The sequence below is a fragment of the Rhinolophus ferrumequinum genome, chromosome 17 (assembly GCF_004115265.2).
Source record: "Rhinolophus ferrumequinum isolate MPI-CBG mRhiFer1 chromosome 17, mRhiFer1_v1.p, whole genome shotgun sequence".
In the NCBI taxonomy this organism is placed as follows: domain Eukaryota; kingdom Metazoa; phylum Chordata; class Mammalia; order Chiroptera; family Rhinolophidae; genus Rhinolophus; species Rhinolophus ferrumequinum.
In genome coordinates, this window is record NC_046300.1 from 22,204,280 (window position 1) to 22,227,719 (window position 23,440).

The following is a 23,440-nucleotide window of genomic DNA, read 5'->3' on the forward strand; positions in this document are numbered from 1 at the left end:
ATTCTGTATGTCAGATTCCAGCCTAGCTAGGTGGTTTCACAGACACTGCTTCATTAAGTTCTCCTGGCCATCATCAGTCCCATTTAAAAATGAGAAAGGCTGGGCCCCAAAAGTTATAGGTATGTCCATGGCTTAACACCTAGTAGGACAACCTGGTTCTCAAGCCCTGCTCTTGGCCCGCCGCTCTGCTGCGTCCCCTTTGCTGGAGGGCTGTCACAAGTGTCTTCTCCCGGCCTGAGCCCATGAAGGGTTTTTCCTTTCCTGATAGAGCACTCCAGTTGGCCTTCTATGTGTGAGTGGTAGACTGTTCTTTCCTTTCCTTGCTGATCGCTCCTCTCTGTCTATTGGCCTAGCCTGTACCTTACTATCCAATAACGTAGAGTGAGAATATAATGGTGGTGGTGGTATAAAATTGGCTTACTAGCTTTGATTTACAATTGCTGAGTCTTTTCATTTTCCCATTTTTATCCTTTGTTACCAAACTTGAATCATGTTCATAATAAGATACTTCCTCCTTTATGGTTGCTGTGAGTTTTTTAAAAGAGATTTTCCTTCCATTTTATTTATGTTCAGCATTTCATTTTTGAAATCTATTGGTTAAATCTATCATGTTAATGTCTTTAAAATGTGTGGAAAATTGCTCTTTAGAAATCAATTTGAAAGCAATAGGATCACTTGCTAATTTCTTATGTACCTGTTCGAAGGAGTCTTTTTCTAACACACAACATTGAGTATTTAATGTTTCCTTTTTTTTTAAGTGAACAATTTCAGATGTACGAAAATATTCAACATAATATATACATCTTTGTACTCACCACAGGCTAAAGAAATAAAACATATATAGATAGAATTGAAGCCTCTATGCCTATCTTCCATTTACTCCCTCTTCCTTGCCTTTCACTGTATTGAGGTTTGAATTATGGTTGACTGTAAAAGTTTACTTTTAATATGCAAAAACACAGCAATTTTCCTTATGTATTTAAAATGTGTTCGTAATTTTCCATATTTAAAATGTAAATGTGAGACTCAAAGTTGTGGTTGTTTTACATTTTAACTACTTGATTAGTATTTTTATTTTCCAGATGTCTATTACATGTATTATAATAGGTTAGAGATATGTTTATGATGTATTGCTTTTATTCATTTCTTTTTCCCTTAAACAGAGTGCAATAGAATCTCTTTTTGGAGCATCACTAACTGGGATTGCCTATTCGTTGTTTGCTGGGCAACCTTTAACAATATTGGGGAGTACAGGTCCAGTTTTAGTGTTTGAAAAAATTTTATTTAAATTCTGCAGGTACGTAATAGTTACATACTTGTCACATGTGTTTGCATATGTATATAATTATATATCATTGTTTATTAACTTTAGGTAAAAGTACTAAAGTATTAAATTATGTATTTAATAGCTGAAAAAGAAGATCTGATCAATATATATATATTTTAAATATTTTTGTGTTACTTTGGCCCCTATCATTAGCTCTACCCCAATTACCTAAAGAATAAAATCAATGGATTTTAGTACTGGTAAGCAAATCCCGTGAGGGGCAATACAAATCCTTGGAGCAAGCAAATTTCCACCCCTTAAGAAGGTATTCATCTGAATTGTTTGTTAGGTGGCATATTGGTCTTAACAAAGGAAGTTTAGAAAGGGGAGGGTCTTAAAGGCTCAAGCCGACTTTACCTATGGGTCTTGTTTAACAGGGGGAATTTCCACAGTCAGTGCAAGGTGTCAGTTTCCACTGGCAGGGTTGTTCCCAGTGTGGCCCTCAGCACAGGGTTCTGTAGCCAGTGGACTGGGAATTTGATCTGGCCAGTACTGTGCCTGTTGTGAGATAAATGCAATTGAATAGTTTAGCCTGAAACAACTTGATGCTATTAAATATTTGATTTCTCTAACTCCTCTTACTCTGATTCTTTGGTGAACAAGCTGATTCTGATTCTGATCTGGCATGCAACATAGACTAGTAGAGAATGCAATGACCTGATGTGTTTTTGACTCTGTGGTAGTAATCTCTTATTTGAAATTGAATTTAAAAATGAAGTTACTTTCTGTGGTGATACTGGCTGTACAGGAGATGGTGGTGGTGATGGCAGTGACCTTGGGGCAGTAGTGTGATTACCTTAACAACACTGGAACACCTGGGTCTTCTGAGAGAGGCATATTCAGTTCTTCTGTAGACTGCTTATCTGTTATTTACTCCTCAGGCCTGATTTCTGAAGTGAGGTCTTTGTTTTTGAACTATTTATTGCCTCGTAGATTTTCACTGCAGATCTTTTATATACATAACATATAATCATTAACTGTTAATAAGAAGCTAGTCTTCAGTTGAAGCAGAAAAATACATAGAACTTTCTTCAGTCAATTATTCTGTAAATTACTCTCTTTAGGAGTATTATGTTGTTATACTGTTCTTATTGCTTGCTATGAAAATTTTAAGTACAAATAGTATTCCATATGTATATGTTGATCATGTTCACATTTTTCTTTCTAAACAGAGATTATCAACTTTCTTATATGTCTTTAAGAACCAGTATTGGTCTGTGGACTTCTTTCTTGTGCATTGTTTTGGTTGCAACAGATGCAAGCAGCCTTGTGTGTTATATTACTCGATTTACAGAGGAGGCTTTTGCAGCTCTCATTTGCATCATATTCATCTATGAGGCTTTGGAGAAGCTGTTTCATTTAGGAGAAACATACGCATTTAATATGGACAACAATTTAAATGAACTGACCAGCTACTCGTAAGTGTTTCTGTTTCCCCTAAAATTTATTTTTGCACAGATGTCTGCGCCCAGGAAAATGGATTTTTTTGTGATGTGATACTCACTGTATATTTAGCTATAAGGACCCCACTGGCTATATGGAGCTTGACTTTTTTGTTACAGATGAGATTTTACCAAAGCACTCAATGGACATAAATACAATTGAACAAATGCAATCATTTTTATTCACTGAAGTAACGTATTTAACTGTGTATATTTTGGTCGTCTGTTTGAATTGGGTTGGCTAGTTTAAAATCAGTTGTATGGCAACTAACCACCATATATTTGAACCAGGCAATTGGGTTTTGTATTCTTTAACCAAATCCTGGATGCAGGATATAATATTTTTTATTCTTATATATTCCTCATGTTTTGCATTTCCTTTAACATTTTTGAAGACTAATTTTTATTGGAACTTGTTTTAAAGTATAACTTCAATACATTCTCATATGCTATTTAGTGGAGTATTTTTTTTGTGATAAGCATGAAATGAAAATATTTTAAGACTCTAGAACAAAATAGGATTTGAAAAGTAATTATAATAGTCAAAATGTTTGGAAAATATATTCAATAAAATGTCTAATAGGTTATTAAAATTAGACATATCTAGGTAGATGCCTGTATTTGTTTTCTTTAACAGTCATGCTTGGTGTAAAAATTGTGGTTCTGCATTTGATTGATGTACATGGAGAAATGTGGTTAACAAAAAACAAGAACTATACAACTTCCTCCTTCTTCCCACCTAAGGCCGAAATCCCTGTACTCTTTTCTTTCCCTCTGTGCCTCTCCTCCTTCCTCCTTCTCTCGCCTTCTTTGCACACTCTCAACTTTGATGGACAGAGTTGGGAGGGTATGAAAATTTCTTTAAGACATTGATCTATTAGAAAATATTAGTGACACTTTGATGCCAAATCTTTTTTGTGCTGTCTTCTTTGCTCTTAAGCTAGTCAATTATTTTAATGTTATTTTTTGCCTTCTTTTACTGCTCCTTTGACCTTTATGAAGCATGGCTTTTATACTTGTGCCAGTGAGTTAGAACAGTGTTTCCTTCTGATTAACCGAGTAATTACCTGTGAACAGCATTTGTTCAACTAACTTTCTGTGAGCACTTGCAAGCACTGTGTTAGGAGTATTGCATAATTCATATCATAGTGTGTTAATTATTCATATGTATGAAGAAACAGGCCCATGGAGGTGAAACTTGCCTTGGGTCAGCTAATAAATACTAGAGCCTGGATTGAATCCAAAGTCCAGCCTCTTGCCTCTTCTAAAATAGCTCATAATCTAATTTGGAATATTCCTGTTTGTTTTCATTTTTAAAATCCACATTTAAAGATTTCTTTGTGTGTGTGTGTGTGTGTGTGTGTGTGTGTTTAGTTTTTTTAGGCAAGTGAGTGAGTTCTGAGTGAGATATGAACTAAACTCTCCAATCTCCTAATGACTTTCCTAGTCTTGTCCTGATGAAAAACTGTATTGTTATTTATTTCTTTAAGAATGAATCTTAAAAATCAATAAAGGATGAGTAGATAGGGCTTGTAAGAGTACAAAGGATTACTAGTAGTATAACTTTTATTGGGAATCTGCATGGTGTGTGTGGGTGGGTGGGGAGGGAGCAGCAGCTCCTGTGGAGATCAAGCCCACAGGATTCAGTGGAGAGTGACCTTGCTAAAGGTGGTGGTATCTTCTCAGATTTTAAAAGAAATTAGTATCCCCAAGAGGGATATATCTAACCAGTTTTATTAAGTAAACCATTTTACTGGCATTTATATTGTTACATTTTATTTATAAGCCAAACCTTACTTCATTCCATTTTTTATGATGTGTTTTCACTTTCCATGTTTTGCAACATGAAAAACAGTTAAAAACTACTGCATTGTGTGATCGAGTTAATCAAATGTAAGCATGAAATACAGGATCCTTAAAATTTTGCCCTATTTTATCTTTCTCAGATGTGTATGTATTGAACCTCCTAACCCTAGCAATGAAACTCTAAACACGTGGAAGGAAAATAATATAACAGCACACGATATTTCCTGGGGGAATCTCACTGTTTCTGTGAGTATATTATGAAATAAAGGATTTTGCAAATATTAATCTAGTGCTCAAGTCTTTTTATGCGTTCACTTACGTTTTCTTTTTGATTCATAGTTATAGTATGTTTTCAGGATATAGTGTTATGTTGACCAAGTAGGAGTTACCACATTTTTTATGAATCTTGCACTTAATAGTACAGGCTGAAAAGAATGAAGCTGGTAAGGGAGAAAAAGATGGTATATATTTGATTTCTAAGATGTAATTATTAAAAAAGGGTGAACACACTTCTTGTTTCTCATGCAACTTGGACTGATAAATTCAAAGGTAGTGTTTGCTAGAGGACTATGGTTGTACGTACTAGACTTGACAGTTACAACAGCCCGTCTCCACTTGTCCTACCTTCTGTTTGTTGGTTTATCTGCTTCCTGAACAACTCATTTAGAAGACTGTCAGTGCTCTGCCAATATCCTGAATGTCAAACTGAACCTTGTTTAACTTGAAGAGACCAGTCTGACTTAAGCGTTAAAGGAGATAAAGGAAAAAGGACGAAAACATTGAATAAGCACCTACTGTGTCCTGAACGTTATTACATTTTCATGTATTCTCTTGAGAAATGTTGTCCTAGCCCTGGCCCTAGAATATCCATTTTGGACACTTCCCAGGTTGGGATTTAGGAATAAAAACGTAAAATGATACTAGCAGTATCAATTAAAACCAAGGTCCCCTGAGCTTCCCTGGTGCTTTTTACATCATGTAAGCAATTGTAAGTCATTTTTTTTTTCTCCCTAAAGGTGATAGCTGTTAACTATGTAATTGGACGGATATCATCTGAAATTTTATCCCATTGATAATTTAAGTCTGTGCTGTCCAATATAGTACTCATTAGCCACTTGTATCTATTTAAATGTATTTTTAATTTATTTTTATGTAAATTAGAATTAAACAAAATGAATTAATAGTTCAGTTTCTCAGTTGTACTGGCCACATATCAAGTGCTCAGTCACCTCATGTGACTGACTACTGGTTGCTGTCTTGGAAAGTGTAGATACATAACATTTCCATCACAGAAAATTCTGTTGGACACGGCTGATATAAGGCATAGGTCAGTAATCAACTTAGATTAATGCTTTGCTGTATCATATTTTAAAAGTCACTTTTGTTATGAAAGAGGTAAAATTAATAGAGGTGCTTAAATGAAAGTGATTTGTTAAAAAAAAAATCATTTCGTGATGAACAGGATGTCTCAATATTGTAGATACAGGTCTTTTCAGTGTGTTTTCTTGAGATCCCAAAGGGCCATGTTAGTTTTGTTTTTTTGTTTTTTGTTTTTTTTGGGTAATTGTAGCTTTTATTTTCATGATCCATGTAAATTTAAGGGTTTCTAATTTCAGCAAATACAAATCGAGAGTAATGGAACCTTTGACTATTTTTGGTAAACCTGAGTTGTAGTTGTGTAAAATGAGAAGATAAAGAAGGGATAAGGGACTTTAGTAGCACGTGCCTTTCTTCATCTCTGGTTGCCTTTCAGTTCCTTTTTCCCCTAAAAGGAAAATCAAGTCAATAGGTTTCTATAATGCTATTATATTATGCTATGTCATTGATTACATTATTGATTTTTATGAATGGAAATATTATTGTAATGGTCCGTTACTGTTCGTAGTCCCATGCTTGAATCTCACAGCCTCGAGTCAAGTCAGAAAAGCCAGTGACAGTCTTTATTACTGATTGGAAGTTAGTACTACAGTCAGTTCTTATTTAGCATCATAAAAAGGTATAATAGTAATTTTCTCTCAGTTGCTTTTGTTTTAAGCAATGTGTTCAGAAGTAAAGGAAATATAATCACATTGTGGACCAGTAAACTGTGAACTAGGCAAACTTTTGGGAATTCTTATTCACTATAAGCCTTTTGCTAAAGGGATTATGGAGTTGAAAGAAAGGAGTATGAACTTGCAAAATAGTATATTTCAGTTCACTGATTTAAGGTGCGCATAGTTTTCAAACCATAACATCTCTGAACTCAGGATGAGTCTTAACAACTGATGGTGTGTTAAAGTTGACCTGGCAGTGTTTTTTTCTTTCTAAACGAAGCATAAAACAGTGGGTGTCTTACAATCAGTAGGATCTCAGAGTTAGTGAAGTTTATGAGTAATTTATTGAATATCTGAGAATCCACTTCAGTCCTTCCTATTTCTCTTTTTTCCAGGAATGTAAAACCTTTCATGGTGAATTTGTGGGAAAAGCTTGTGGTCTTCATGGACCTTATATTCCAGACGTGCTCTTTTGGTGTGTTATCTTATTTTTCACAACATTTTTTCTGTCTTCATTCCTCAAGCAATTTAAGACCAAGCGCTATTTTCCTACCAAGGTAATTGGGGTGTAATTTTGGAGTTCTGGTTATAGTCGTGTTTTCAGTTTTCATTTATTTCCTTGGTTTATTTCAAAATGGTAATATATTGTTTGAGGTTAAATAGTCATAAAGAAATTATTCGTAGTGAAAAATGTAGATTACATGCCTCAGCCAGCAGTAAGAAAATAATGGTACTGTGAGAGACGGTAGGTTAGTTGTGAAATGTGTTCCTTATATTTTGGAAAAGATATTTGCTATAATGTATTTCACTGACATAAGTAAAATCCTCATTCACACTTTCTAGTGGCATACCTTCATCTGTGAAAGATTATGTAGGAAAGACACATAATATTTCTGTGTTTATATTAACGTAATCCCTTTAACATAGGTGCGATCGACAATCAGTGACTTTGCTGTATTTCTCACAATACTAATAATGGTTGCAATTGACTACCTTGTAGGAGTGCCATCTCCTAAGCTTCATGTTCCTGAAAAGTTTGAGGTAAGGATTAAAGCACTTGAATATTTGTTACTTGAGCATTCCAAACTACTTTAAAGGGAGATTCTGCCTCCGAGGTAGTTATTTTAAAAAATGCATAGTCTCTCTGAAGAGCTGATGCTTTGAAAGGATAAATTTTATACATACACACATTTCTCACACATATGAAAAACGACAAGATGCAAAGTGACACGTGAACCTATTTAGGCAATAAGCAAGAAGGTATCAAAACTAGTCCATCAAGGAGAAGGAATGAAAACATCCATGGTGAAGAGTTGGGAGTCATTTAAAAAATCTGACCTTACTCTCATGCTGGAGTTCATGATGTACTTTCCAGGCAAAAGAAACATTCTTTATTCCTTTGAAAAGGTGTAATTCAAACTTGAATTTATGAGAGTAGCAAGGACATCCTAGTTACATTTCTAGAAGGATAGTGTATCTGACAGTAATTGGAAAGCTCCATGTAACATTCTCCAGCAGAATCAGGAGAGAATCAAATGTATTCTTCCAGCAGAAAAATGGTACTTAATCTGATCATCCAGGAACCCTTTGTTTTCATTAGCAAACTATAGTTCTTTTGTATACAGTATACATATGTACCTAATAATTATTTCCCCTTCCAAGTTGGAGGTGGTAGCTTTTGAATAGCTTCGGGAATTTTCTTAGTAGAGTATTTGTGTCAATGCTTATATTTACATTTAGCAGATTAGATGACTTCTTTTAAAAGCAGAAGGTTTAAAGGGGATTAGAAATAAGGAATATAATGAAGATAATTTTTGTCTTATCTTTCACTGGGATAAAAAAATAACATTTTTAAAATAATAAAAAAATTTAATATTTTTGCTTCTAAGAGTATGTAATAAAAAGGTTTGGAGAGAACTTTGTGTAAAAGCATAGATATTGAGCCACTAAAGATTTTAGGTCATTAAGAGATAACTATGTAAAAGTGTATTTTTACCAAATCTTAACAAATAAATGAAACTGAAAATTAATATTGGGTGAAAGTTTTGATGTAATTTCTTATACTCTTGGCCCCATTTCCTTTTTCTGGTTCCTAAATATATCCTTGTTACTCATTTATTGATCTAGCTTTCAGGTAACAGACTTATTTCCAGGGGCATTTATAAATACATTTGGGGAAACAAATTAAGGAGCACTTAAGAATGTATGCATTGGGGTGGCCGGTTAGCTCAGTTGGTTAGAGTGTGGTGCTAATAACACCAAGGTTGCTGGTTCCATCCCCACATGAGCCACTGTGAGCTGTGCCCTTCTTAAAAAAAAAAAAAAAGGAATGTATGCATTGTACAGATAAAATATTATTCATGTGCAGTATTGAATGTGAATTAGTTTAATATGTATCAGTGTGGGAAAACTGGAATACTTGAATTAGAAAATATTAAATTTCCCTTTTGTATGAACAAATGTTTTCATGAATCAAAAAAAGGCTTAATATGAAGTCTAGGTAATGAAAACATGTTTAGATTTTAGTATATCTAGTATCTTCCAAGAATACTAAACTCTCTTGCGATCTTTTAAAAAGTTTTTGCTATAAAACAAATTTTATGTTACAGCATTGAAATGTATTAGCATCTGATAAAATGTCAGATTTGTGTCATTAGATACTTTGGAAAAATAGTGTCCTGAGGCCTGATTCTTAGTACGGACCCTGCCAATATCACTAGTCTGCAGGATCTGGAAAGCAGTTTAGTTTAGGAGTTGAGTTAGTTAGGTAGATTGATTTTGAATTATATGAAATAAGTAGTAGCATGTTGAAATGACACTCTGCTTCACTTATCTGTTCCTACATAACAACTCCCCCCACCCAAAATAAACATAGTGCCTTTAAACAGCTACCCTTTATTTGTTCATAAATCTGTGACAGTTGGGACTAGGTTTCACTGGGTAGTGGTCTGGTCCCTTGCTTGGGAGCTTTCATGTGGCCGCAGTGATCTGTTGCCTTGATGGGGGAGTAGTGTCACCTCACTCACATGCTTGGGACTTAAGAAGGCTGAAACAGCTAGGGTAGTCGTCTCCTGTCCCTTTCTTTCTCTACATTGTGTCTCATCCTCAAGAAAGCTTATCCAGGCATAGTCAACAGCTTAATATATCAGGGTTCCAAGAGGGTAAGAAAAGAAGCTGCAAAGGTCCCTTCAGATCAAGACTCAGAAATCACACAGTCACGTTGGCCTTCTCCTGTTGGTTAAAGTAAACTGTAAGATCATTCCAGTATCAGAGGGAAGAAGTAGACTCCACCTCTATAAAGAGTGGCTAAATCACAAGGACATGGGACCTGTGTATAGAGATGGGAAGAATCCGTGTGGCTATCTTTGCAAGTAATTTACCATACATCCCAAGATGTAATCTTGTTCTTTCTGATCCCTTGGCATTTCTTGGAATAGACATAGTCGGTGCTGTGGGAATTTTGTGCAGTGGGAGAAAGACACTTTTTTTCTTTCTCTTTTCATTTTTTAACAGCCTACTGATCCAAACAGGGGCTGGCTCATAAGCCCATTGGGAGAGAATCCTTGGTGGACTTTGTTAATAGCTGCTATTCCCGCTCTGCTTTGTACCATCCTCATCTTTATGGATCAACAAATCACAGCTGTAATTATAAACAGAAAGGAGCACAAATTGAAGGTAACTTGAAAATTTTGTCTCAAGTATTACAATTTCTTCAAGAGTTTGAGGTGTTTTCATCATGATTCGAACATTAAAGGATGTAAGATGACAATTTTATCTAAACATTAGTCATACTACTTACTAATATAATCCACTTCATAAGCAGTACAGAATTTTAACTTAAGAGAGCGAGTTAGACTTATAAATAATGCCTGTTCGTTTCCCTTTTCAGAAAGGAGCTGGCTATCACCTTGACTTGCTCGTGGTTGGTGTTATGTTGGGAGTTTGCTCTGTCATGGGGCTTCCATGGTTTGTGGCTGCAACGGTGCTGTCAATAAGTCATGTCAACAGCTTAAAACTTGAATCTGAATGTTCTGCTCCAGGGGAACAACCCAAGTTTTTGGGAATTCGTGAACAGCGGGTCACGGGGCTAATGATATTTATTCTAATGGGCCTGTCTGTGTTTATGACTTCAGCACTAAAGGTAAAAATCTCTTTATTGCAATGTTTTAAAATCTTTATCCTAAAATTTATACTTGGTGGTGTGAAATGAAGCAATAAAATACCTAAAATTATTTTCATTTTCTAGACTTTACTTGGCAAATAACATTTTGGTATGGTGTTTAGTATAGTAGGCATTTCAGTATTAGATGTATCCATTTTAAAAACAGTTTTAAAAGGGTAGTATGAAGAACACTTTTGGAAGGAATTAACCCATGACTTAGTTATGATCTAAAAGAAGAATATATCCAGAGGATTTTATATTGAAATAGTGAAAGACGGGTGAAACTTTAGTTATTTGACCAAAATGTAAAAATAATATTGCTATTAATTAAATTAATGCATTCTTTCTGATGAACTAAATGAAACAAAAGTAGTAGCACTTAGTAGAAAAACATAAACAGTTAATATTATAAATGAGGCATGTAAGAAATTTTTAGGTTGGTGCAAAAGTAATTTCGGTTTAAAAAGTTAAAAATGATTGCAAAAAACAATTACTTTTGCACCAACATCTTTTAGTCACATCTAATTTTTGCTCTACACATACTACTGAATCTAGTAATTTTAAAAAATATAACAATAACCATAGCAAATTTAGCTAAGTATCTAATCTGAAATTTTCTTTGTATCCTAGAAGAACTCAACTTAATTTTTTCCTTGTTGTTTTAGTTATTTTTGTAGTAAAATTACTAAGTAAAGAATTACATACTAGTTATAAATTAGGGTACAAGCTTGGAATATATACTATATGTGTGAAGTAGAAATATACCCTCTTTTGTCAGTATTTTACTAAGCTCCTGCTGCTTGAAGAATAACAGCCCAAGCTTTAAGACCTACTAAGTTTTAATATCTATTAACGTCCCTTACTTAAAAAAAAATTATATATACAAGTTCTCCTTTGTCTTATATTTCTTAAGTTTTGGATTACTAAAGGAATTCCTTGACTAATTTTTTCACACGCTGTGCCATGGGTGGTAAATTTCCAGCGTCCTTGTATGTTTCAAAATTACCCTCACATTTGATTGGTAGTTGGATATACATTTAAACATCAGAAATTATTTTTCTTTGAGTCTGAAAGTTATTGTTTCCTAGAGATCAGTAGTCCTAATAAGAAATCTATTATCTATTTGGATTTTGTGACTTCAGAGACTTTTTTTTTTCTTTCTTTCTAGAACTACCCAAATTTGCTTTTTATTCCTGGTAGTCTGAGATGTTGCTGGGATATTTGGATAGACAGGGACTTTTTATTTACCCTACTTGTGTCTGTGTGGTTCATATTACTCTGGAAACTTGGGCCTCTTTAACTGTGGGAATTTTCTTCCATTGTTTATTTCCTTTTCTGTATTGTCTCTGTTAGATATTTCTTCAACTCCAGTTAGACAGATGTTAGACCTTCTGGGTGTGGTTTCACATTTTTGTCTCCCAATCTTTGTCACTATTAAAGAAAATTTCCTCCTTTCTCTTTATGATTATATTGGTTTCTTCAGTGTTATCAAAGTCATTATTACAAAATTAAAAAAAAATTATTTTGATAATTATATCTTTGATTTCCAGGAGCTTTTTTCATTCTATTTATTTACTTTCCCTAGCATTCTGAAGTTGCTTTATGGTGGATAAAATAGTTTCTTGAAAATCAGAGTACATTGATTAGACTTTTAACATATATTTTTTTCTCTTCCTGAGTTATTTTTTGTCTCCAGGGTCCTTAAGAAGGACATACTAGGTTGTTCAGTACAGTTTTCTCTGTAGCTCTTAGGTCTTTTTTCCTCACAGCTCTCTTCCTTGGGTAAGAGTGCTGATTGTGGTTTTTGAGTAAATCGACGGGGCCTGTTAATAGCTTTTCTATAGGACTCAGTAGACGGTTTAGGATCCTCCTGACTGCCAAACTAATAAGAACTTTTTGGAGGGAGTGGAGTTCAATTATTATACTTAGGAAATGGTACTGTATAATAGTTACATAGGGGTAGTGATAGTAATAATAATGGCTCATATTTTTGAGTGAATGATATGTACCATGTACATATCATTTTTTGTTTTTTTTGAGTATTTTATTTATTTGAAATCCTTTAATCTTCATGGCAATCTGATATAGGAAACTAAAGCATAAAGAGGTTAAGAGTCAATAAGAAGTTAACTGGGTTTTTTTAACCAAGTAGTCTGATTGTAGTGTTCATGCTCTTAATCAGGGAACATACTCCCCTTTTAGGGAGGAACATGTAGAAGATAAACATTTTTTAAAGAGGTTCTTGTTTGCTAGCCTTTTTCTTACTTACGGAAAAGTTAGATCTCGTCACTGAAAGATTTTTTAATTCTATCTCAGTAAATACTCATTGACCATGTTTTTGTGTATGACTGTGAAATGATTTTAGTAGCATGGATTCTAACTGTGGTCATTTTACTTACAGTTTATTCCAATGCCTGTTCTATATGGTGTTTTCCTTTATATGGGAGTTTCCTCATTAAAAGGAATTCAGGTAAGTCTTAACTATGTAATGATTTTGTAGAAACACTGGAAACGTTTTTTTTTTAATTTGCGAAGATTATTTTGATGATGGTAGGGTGATTTATTCTCAACTGTAATATTCTGAGGGTAGGTTAACGTTTTCTGAGTGATTATTAGCTTACTCCACATGTTTTCCCCCTGGCAATGAGATCACGAATTGATATGGTCCTACCTGTTTTCAATTGAAGCCATTGAAAGGCCCTTTATTATTAAAGACTAGTGTAGTACAAGGAAAATTAAAAGAATTGGAATGGGAAAAAAGTGCTGTTTCTGACATGTAGAACAACAGTTTCAGTGCTTAAAAAGAAAAGGCAGATACCAGTTTTCTATAAAAATGGTTAATACCTGCCATTTGTATGGGCCATACAGTTTATAAAGCTAGTATATAAATTATTTTCTGTTGTCCTGAAAACAACGTAAGGAAAGCAGGAAAGGAAGAGATACGAGTAATACTAATTTTGTAAATCAGGAAATAGAAATAGAGAGACCTACTGAAGTTTCTTAGCTAAGTAAGCAATGGAGCCAAGGCCAGAATCCAGGGATTTCACTGCTCTGTTTTGTCTTACTTATATAACACTTTCTGGAAAACAACCTGATAAAATTGATTAAGATTTGTATCAGTCCAATCTTAGTGTAAAATATTTAGCTCATAAAGAATAGTTAGCACTGCATGACCATCTCTTACCATGAAAAGCATGTTGTCTAACGTTGCCAGCTAGTGGCTGGCAGGACTTCTCAGAGGCAGCATTTGGTTTTTTCAACACAGTTTAGGATCTATTCTCCACTGGTCAAGAAATGATCTCATTAACTCACTTTTTTTGGCAAGTTTGAGGTAGCGCCGATCTTTTTCCCAATTTATAAATGAGGAAATTAAAGTTCAAAAAGACCAAGGCATTTGCTCATAGTTTCCTGTTCAATGGGTGCAGAATTGGTAATTGTTACCTAAGGTTATTTTTATAGAACTGAAAATTAGATAACTTGTAAGATTGTTACTCTTTCATTGTACATATTAGACACAAGTTGAAAGAGATTAAATGACTTGTGTATTTGATTATACCAGATTATTTTAATCCCACAAATCACATCATTTTGGCTTGAGTTTTTGATTAAATTCATTGCATTAATTCAAATGATTTCCTTGATTTTTTTTTTTTTTCCCCTCCTTGGATCCAGATGTTCTATATGAAACATTCTCTTATACTATCAGACATGTTAAGAAAGTTATAGTTTAAATCACAGAACCCTAAAGTTAATATAATTTCTTGTCCTAAGTAGCAGAAATGATATTTTTATTGAAAACTTTTTCTTGTTTTGTTTTTCATTCCATACATAGTTTTTTGACCGTATAAAATTATTTGGAATGCCTGCTAAGCATCAGCCTGATCTGATATACCTCCGATATGTGCCTCTCTGGAAGGTCCATATTTTCACAGTCATTCAGCTTACTTGTTTAGTTCTTTTGTGGGTGATAAAAGCTTCAGCTGCTGCAGTAGTTTTCCCCATGATGGTAAGTATTTTTACAGACTTTGTAATTAATTAATAATATTTTTGTGTGTGTGGATAGTAATTATTAGTATTTATAATTGACTTGAGAAGAACAGCCCATGTTAAGTACCTTAGGTATTTTGAAATGTGAATTACTCCTTTCTAGCTATTAAACCAATCATTTCTGAAACGTAATTTGCTTGTCATTGTCTAAATTTTTGTTTTGTTGTTTAGTTTTTGCACTATAGAATACTGTTTTGTAATTTTGAATAACTTCAGAGGTTAGCACATTTATGGAACAAATATGATAACCAAATGTAAAAAGCAAAGCAACCAGAACAGCATGGTTCTTTAATAGAATATTTAAATATTTCTTTTTTTCAGAAATTAATAGATCTAGAAGTTAAAAAGTAATAAAGATTATAGTGATATTAATAAGACAACCAATTTAAATTATCACAGGATATTGTATCTTACAAATAGAGATTATTCATTCTTTTGTAAATACCATATAAAAAATTGGTGCTATACATGGCTACAAAGGAAATCTATAAAAAAATTAAAAAGCTGTAAAAATTTTGCGTCATATTCCCTCATTACAAATAAATTACAAATGAATAATGAAAAGTCACTAAAATAAGAGTTTAGAAAATTAAATGCTGAAATAATCTCTGGGTGAAAAACTGAGTTATAAAATCATTGCGGAGGTATTGAAATGGAGAACTTTTAACAAAGTCTGTGGGATACAGCTAAAGTTATACTTGTAGGAAAGCATATTCCCTTCCTTTCTTTTATTATTCAAGAAAAATTTTAAAAATGAAACAAGATTTTTTGTTTGTAAAGATCAGTAGTAGATAAATTCCTTCCAAGCCTGAGTAACGAAGAAAATGAGAGAGCAAAATATACAAGATTATGACAGAGAAAAGATATATAACTACAGCTATGGAAGAGATTTGAAGGGTTTTAAGAAAAATATTATATAACTCTATAACAGTAAATTTGAGCATCTAAAGCAGAGTTTGACACTTTTCTGTAAAGGGTCAGACAGTACATATTTTAGTCTTTGTAGGCCAAAGAATATTATGGAAGCACTTATTTAACGAGAGAAATTTACCGTTTCTTACTGATGAAATTCAGAAAGTATTACACAGTTTTTTTTAAAAAAATGAAAGCCTAATAATGAGAAGAATGGAATTCTTTTTCATTTGGGGTATTTCACTTAATTGGGGCTCAGAGAAAGTTCTCAATCATTAAATCAATTCCAAATGTTTATCTGTAAAAGCTTTTCTTAGCTTATAGGTGGTTCAAAACAGGTGGTGGATCAAATTTAACCCATGGGCTGCAGTTTGTTTACCCCCTACCTAGAGGAAATAGGTGGTTTCCATACTATATATACGTTTCCAGAATTGATCCAAAGAGAAGTATAAAACCTAGGTATATTTATAACACCTTTGCATAGAAGAAACTGGAAAGATGATTAAAGATCTCCCCTTAGATTATCAGGCTCAGGTGGATTAACAGCTGAATTAAAAAAGACAGTTATTTTCAACCAAAGGAAAAGGTGGAAACTTCTGCACTTTCCTCGTGAAACGCTAGCAAGATCTTAATACCAAAGCCTAATAAAGTTGTACAAAAGAATTATGATGCTTTCTCACTGGCTAATATAAGTACAAACATCTTAAAGATATTAACAAATAAATGTACGGTGTTTCTGTAAGTAATGTATCATGATTAAATAGATAAACATTGATAATTCGGTATCAAGAATTAATATAACTAAGTTAAAAAAACTTTATATAAAATTCAGTCATTGTGAACAAAAATCTATAAATAAGTTTTAATATAGGAAAGCCCACAATGTTAACTTTTGTTATTTGATATTGAATTGTAGGTTTTAACTGTGATATAATATAATAATTGGTATAAAGAGGAGATAATAATATCTGTCTATAATGTGATTGTATACTATTAACCCAAATGACTCAAGCAAAATGACTAAAAGCCCTAATAGAATTAATAAGAATTTTGTCTGGGAGCTAGATATAAAATATGAGAATTGATATATTCATTGGCTCTTTCTTAGTAATAATGCTAAACACGGAAATGGAAAAAATCATAGTAATAATAGTGACCAAAAACTATAAAATACTTATGACCAAATTTAAAAGGAAAGACCTATTTAAAGAAAAAAATGAATTTTACAATAGTATTTGTATTAGTTTTTTAGGGATGCTTCAACAAAGTTCCACAAACTCATTGGCTTAAAGCACCAGAAATTAATTGTTTCATATTTCTGGAGGGGAGAATTCAGAAATCAAGGTGTGGACAGGGCCATGCTCCTTCTGAAACCTGTGGGTGAATCCTTCCTTCTTTGCCTCGTCCTAAGTTCTGGTGACTTGCTGACAATCTTTGGCATTCCCTAGCTAGCAACTGCATAACTCCTATCTGCGTTCGTCATTACGTGGTGTACTCCCTGTGTGTCATTGTTTTTATGAGGACACCAGACATATTATAGTAGGAGCCCACCCTACTACAGTATGACCTCATTTTAATTAATGACATCAACAACAACCCTATCTCCAAATAAAGCCATATTCTGAAGTACTGGGGGTTAGGACTTAAATGTTTATCTTTCTCAGGGGATGCAATTCAACCCATAACAATATTGAAGGACATAAAATTTAAGTCCTGAACAAATACAAATAGAGCATGTTTTTTGTTTTGCAGACTTAGTATTATAAAAACGTCACTCCCAAGTATGAATTTTACTAGAGTTTTATTTGCATGTTTTTTTTCTAAAACAACAAGGAACTCGTGCATTTGTCAAAATCATCAAACTGTACACATGCTATTTTTCTGTTTTACAATATGTAAATTGTGTATCTATTAGAAAATAAAAGATATAATAAATACCACAGAATAACAAAACAATGATAATTATAATTAAGAATCCCTGGCTGGCTGTAGGTTGAGGGACTTGACTGTTCCTGTACTGATACTATACTGTTTTGATAACTAAATAATTAAAAATTACTGTCAAGTCAGTGTAGCTAACACAGTAGGGAATTAACATAGGAAAAGACAAATAGATCAGGAAAATAGACTTCAGGAGTTCAGAAATTTATCAGAATACATGAGAATTTACCCCTTGAATACCATAAGCAGATTATTTCATTAAAGGTGATAGTTCATTTATGTGGAAAAATTTAGTACTCTGTTTTCCTGAAAATAAGACTTAGCCGTCTTATTTTAATATAAGACCGGGTATAGTATAATATAATAAAATATAATACCGGGTCTTATATTAATTTTTGCTCCAAAAGACGCATTAGAGCTGATGGTCTGGCTAGGTCTTATTTTCAGGGAAACACGGTATATAGCATTAGAAGATTTGACTATATACAGGGAGTAAAATAAGCTTGCTTTCCTTATCTGATACCATAGTCTGAAAGAATTCATAAATGAATTTAGGATTTAAATGTTAAAATAATACTAGTGGAGAATTTCAAAAAATATATAGTATAATCCAGTCATTGAAAGTAACTTTTCAAAGAAGACAGGGAAACCCAACTGTAAAAGAAAGATAGATATATTTGACTTAATGCTAAAAAAATATTTTATATATCCATGGTAAAATCAGATTGAGAGCTAGGAGAAAATATTTGTAACATAAGGCAGATAATGTGTTTTTATTGAAAACGACACAGAACTCTTATAATTCATGAACAAGTCATAAAAACCAATTGCAAAACAGGCAAAGGATAGGAAACAGTAAGAAAAGAAGAGAAAATCCAGATTGCCAGTGAACATTTGAAAATATCTCCAACCTTCATAACAGTTAAAGAAAAGCAAATTAAGGTTATAACGTGTCTCTTTCACAAATATGATTGGAAAGTTAAAACCTAATCCTGGAAAATTGGTTCTTTAATGCATTGCATAAGAGATTTTTTTTCATTATCTCTACTTATATAATGTATATAATGCAAATTCATAAAAATTAATAATCTTTTATTGTGAAGACATCATGCTTTTTCTGCTTTATAATTTTATGCAGAGTGCAAGGGATTTATATAGGAAAAGGTATCTTTGAGGAGCAAGTTCAGAAAGATAAATAGATGACTCGGTTCCTTTGAAATAAGATGGTGCATGAAATCATTTTTAAATAAAATATATGAAGTACTGTTTGTTATTTGTGATTTAATAAATATTTTTTCTCTCTTCAAGTGATATAATTTATATATTATTAGATGTGACTTAATATTCTCCCCCCAACCCCCCTTTTTTAAGGTTCTTGCATTGGTCTTTGTACGTAAACTCATGGATCTGTGTTTCACAAAGAGAGAACTTAGTTGGCTTGATGATCTCATGCCAGAAAGTAAGAAAAAGAAGGAAGATGACAAAAAGAAAAAAGAGAAAGAGGTAAAAAAAGACAAGAATTTTAAATTTACACCAATCACTTGTTTGTATTTCTGTACCAAGTAGCGGGCACTATTACATTCACTGTACAGGAATCAACTCCTTTAATACATCCTGAGAACATTATTATTATAAAGTGTAACTATTTTATTATCCACAGTGTGCAAATAAGGAAACTAAGGCTGAGAGACGTTAGTTAGGTAACTTGTCCCAAACGTATTTCTTACCCGTTGTACCAACTTGCCCCTTTATAGCCCTGACACAAAAATATTTTTTAAACATTACATGTCATGTGTGTATATAATCACCTGTCAGAACAACTTAGCAGTATGAAGATCCAGGTAGCACAGAATAATTCTACACCGTAGTCTACCATCTAATTTAATCTTAAATACGTAGTACATTTTAGCGTGTATTTTAACAGCATTTTAATAATCTGGTATACATCATGTTGAAAAGGACTTATAGTAAATTTTTTTTTTTTTTACAAAAATTAAATAAAACCTTAGTCTTTATATGCAAAATTCTGTACCATTACTTGACTTGTAACGTGGAAGTTGATTTGAAATATTCTGGAAAAAGTAATCTCTTGGTGTGTGTGCTCTAAAGGAAGCTGAACGAATGCTTCAGGCTGATGACGATACGGTGCATCTTCCATTTGAAGGGGGAAGTCTCTTGCAAATTCCAGTGAAGGCCCTAAAATATAGGTGAGATAAAACTTGATCCTGTGAAATGTGTTTTCTGTGTATGTCAAGAGTGCCTGAACAAGCCATGTAATTCTTCTTTAAAATAGTGATATCTATTTTTAAAAAGGTGATAAATCCTGCATCTGGTATATCAGGGCTTCATGCAATTCTCCTGCTCCTCTCCCTCCTAGGCAGGCGTGAAGAAAAAGCTAGACTTGAAGCAGAGCGTTTAACCTTCATGTCAGGCAGATAAGATTTCTTTGTTTTTCCTCACCCTTTCTGTTGTAGTAAAGTTTAAAATCAGTGCATATGCCTACGAATAATATTCACCATTCTCTCAGTAATACAGCTCTTTCCTCTCTGCCCTTCGTCAGTATGTGCTAGAAAGTAAACATTTGTAATCCATTTTCTAATAACCTTCCAATGCGTAGTTATGTTTAGAAGCCCTAGAACTCTCCTGGTTTCCAGGTATGATTTGACTACTTTAGGCTCCCATTACAGAAAAATTAAATTTTGTATATTGTTTGTCATGAATGATGTTTGTGATTTATATTTTAAAATATGAACTAAAGGTAAAGGTTGGGAAATGTCAACTTTTTTTGTAGTTTTAAAAGATTAAAAACCTATGTTTTTTGTGCACACCTCTGATTTCTGTTTCTACACATTTATTTCATTTCTGATTAGCTATTTATAGTAGAAAAATCAGTTTGAGAAAGTATATAGAATTCTTCTGTGACACTTAATGAAAGTTTTTGTTGGTATTTAATTGACTTGCTTCAACCTTTTTTAATTTTTAACTAATCTTTATAGCTTTTAACAGAGATCACATTTGGACTTGTAAATGTTGGTTAGTTTTGATAAATGAATTTATTAAGTAATTCTTCTCTATATTTTTTTGCGACTAATTTTTTTCATTAGTATTATTCTGTGTCACCTTTCATGATCTTTCCTCACATCTTTATACACTTTAAATACTACCTATAACCATCTTAATATACCCAACTATGGTGCTCTGCTTCGTTAGGTTCTGTAAATGTTTGTTAAATGAATTAATATATTAACTTTGTTGGTTGTACTTCTAAAAAATTTAGGAACTGCCATGATGGTTATTAGTGACACCAATTTGTTGAGATTATTTACCACTTAATTTCTGTAAGTCATGTTAGTACTTTCTCAGTGTGATTACATATGGACCTTGACAAATTTAGGTGGAGTCTATCCTTACACTGTCTGATATTTAACAAAAAGAGTGGGTATCTATCTATATAGTTACTTTTGTTTCTTAAGTGATGACTTCAGCCAAGATTAATGCTGCTTTGCTTGAAATTTGAACATCAAGAATGCCAGAAATTGGCTGATCTGTTTATCTGCCAGAATTTTAAATTTTAAGTATTTTTGGATTACTTGCCAGGAGAATCAATGAGATAATGCATGAAAGCATTTGGAAACTGTAAAGCCCTATAAAATGTGAAAATAATTTATTTAATGTATGCAAATTTTTCCCATCCAGTTTTATTTGGTGGAAAAACAAAATGTATATAAGCTTAATTTCCAGTAATGAAAAAGTTCTTACTTAGGATATTTTAGAAGTGAGATGGTCAGGAATTTATCTCTTCAGTTATTTGAAGTGGCAATCAAGCAAAGAAACATTTACTCAGGATAGGCAGTGTTTCAAGTTGTGTGGCTGTGCCATTGTGAATTTGGGTATTCAAATTTTGTGCACTTTAAAAAAATAAACTTGGTGAAGTCCCATTCCTAAAGACTCTACTGCCCATGTCATACTTTTCTACAGTCTTATATTTTAAACGGTATTCAGATTTAAAGAGGGAACAAAGCTAGCACTTTTTAAATGACTGCTACTTAGTCATTTATAACCTGGCTGCCATCACATTGTTCATTTAATATCTAATTTGACATTTGTATCTATCGCTTTTTTGCATGAAATGTTTTTCTTTTGCTGAAGAAAAAGGGCTTACAAGTATGTTTCTTTTAACTTTGTAGTACTTTTCATATTACTTGTGACTCACAAAGTTGAGCTCAAAATTATTTATGGATACCATTATTAGATTTGGGTCTTGAAGCAATTTTTGCAGTATTTCAGAGAGACACGGAATGGTTATATTTGTCCCTGACAGTGAAAGGAACATTATTTTGTTCTTTTGATTTTCATTTTGATTGACTATAATAACACTTCGATACTAAAAATGTGAATGCCAGTGAAAAACAATATACATAAACCTGTGTTTTTATTCTGTTGCTATATTTTCAAAGCACTGTGCTTAGTTTTAAAGTGTCATCTTTCCCAGCATTCTGTTAAATATTTTTTGAGAGCTATAAATAGTTTTAATTTGCCCTTATCTACTTTGGATATTTACTCGATGAGGTTAAAATTTGTGGCAATTATAAAAGTTTTCTAATTGACTTGAGCACATTAATACTGTATATTCTTTATCTTAGTTCAACAGTACATGTATTTATATATAACCAAGATGGTCATCTTAGGCATCATTGCCAACTGATCTTATTCCTAGTGTTGATTATAAAGAAAGATGCATTTCCTCGTGAAATCTTTATAACAGAACTCCAGTATTCTGATAACCTTGCTAGACCTTGGTTTATGTGCATGGCAAAGTGTTTTCTCAATTTTAAGTTGATGAAAGCAAATATTATATAGGTAATAAGAATGACATTATTAATGCTTTTGCAAGTACTGAATACTAACCAAAAAGTGTGTTTGTTCTTCAGTGTTGATCCCTCAGTTGTTAACATATCAGATGAAATGGCCAAAACTGCACAGTGGAAGGCACTTTCCATGAATACTGAGAATGCCAAAGTAACCAGATCTAACACGAGGTAGCTGTAACTATTTATGAATTTTCTAACTGTAACCAATTTTTAATTTGCTTATGGATAGCTGTTCAATAAAACCATTAAATTTAACTCAATTTACATAATTTATATTTTCCTTACTTAAAACCAAGTTTCTTTTCTCTTCTTCCTTCCTTTTATCTATCAATCTGTCCATTATTTTTCTGTATCCTGGAACCAGCTATAGATACTGATTGTTTTATTTTTTTAATTTATAGTTCCCTATTTCAAAAAAATTTGAGCTATTCTATAATACAGATGAATTTTTAACTATGGTAATGTGCAATAAATATAAGAGATCAGAAGCCATATAAAGAAAGATAATTGCTAGGGATTAAATAAATATTATAATTGAACTCTCTACCTCAATCATGCCTCTGGTGGTCCAAGAAAAAGAGAAAAACATGATTGTTCTCCTTTTTTTTGTTTTTTTGTTGTTATTGTTTTAGCCTACAGTTTCTCCAGGTGAGGTAAACTTTCTTTTTGAAGCTATTTGGAAGAAATTTAATCCATGGATATAAAGGCCGCTCAGTTTTATAATGGACCATACATCACATAACTATTCCATAACCCTTTTCTTACATTTTTGTTATATAACCCCTTTTGCTTTCTTTTGTCCTCATTTCAAGGCCTGAACCTCAGGGATTCCAGTGTGATAATCATTAGTGCTTTAATCCCTTAGGTCTCTGGAGAAATGAGGTATTATCTTTTAGGGC

The 23,440-nt window shown here is 32.9% G+C and overlaps 1 protein-coding gene across 5 annotated transcripts in view; it reads left to right on the forward strand.

The window, feature by feature from the left end:
- Positions 1–23,440, forward strand: part of SLC4A7 (solute carrier family 4 member 7) — a 98,799-nt gene that overhangs the window by 69,946 nt on the left and 5,413 nt on the right. For all 5 annotated transcript variants that reach the window (XM_033132962.1, XM_033132963.1, XM_033132964.1 and 2 more), the window contains 12 exons: positions 1,164–1,297; positions 2,500–2,745; positions 4,716–4,821; positions 7,004–7,165; positions 7,536–7,649; positions 10,122–10,283; positions 10,498–10,749; positions 13,172–13,240; positions 14,603–14,776; positions 19,042–19,173; positions 19,780–19,877; positions 22,602–22,709. In XM_033132962.1, coding sequence (XP_032988853.1) covers positions 1,164–1,297; positions 2,500–2,745; positions 4,716–4,821; positions 7,004–7,165; positions 7,536–7,649; positions 10,122–10,283; positions 10,498–10,749; positions 13,172–13,240; positions 14,603–14,776; positions 19,042–19,173; positions 19,780–19,877; positions 22,602–22,709 — 1,757 coding nt within the window. The remainder of the gene's footprint in view (positions 1–1,163; positions 1,298–2,499; positions 2,746–4,715; positions 4,822–7,003; positions 7,166–7,535; positions 7,650–10,121; positions 10,284–10,497; positions 10,750–13,171; positions 13,241–14,602; positions 14,777–19,041; positions 19,174–19,779; positions 19,878–22,601; positions 22,710–23,440) is intronic.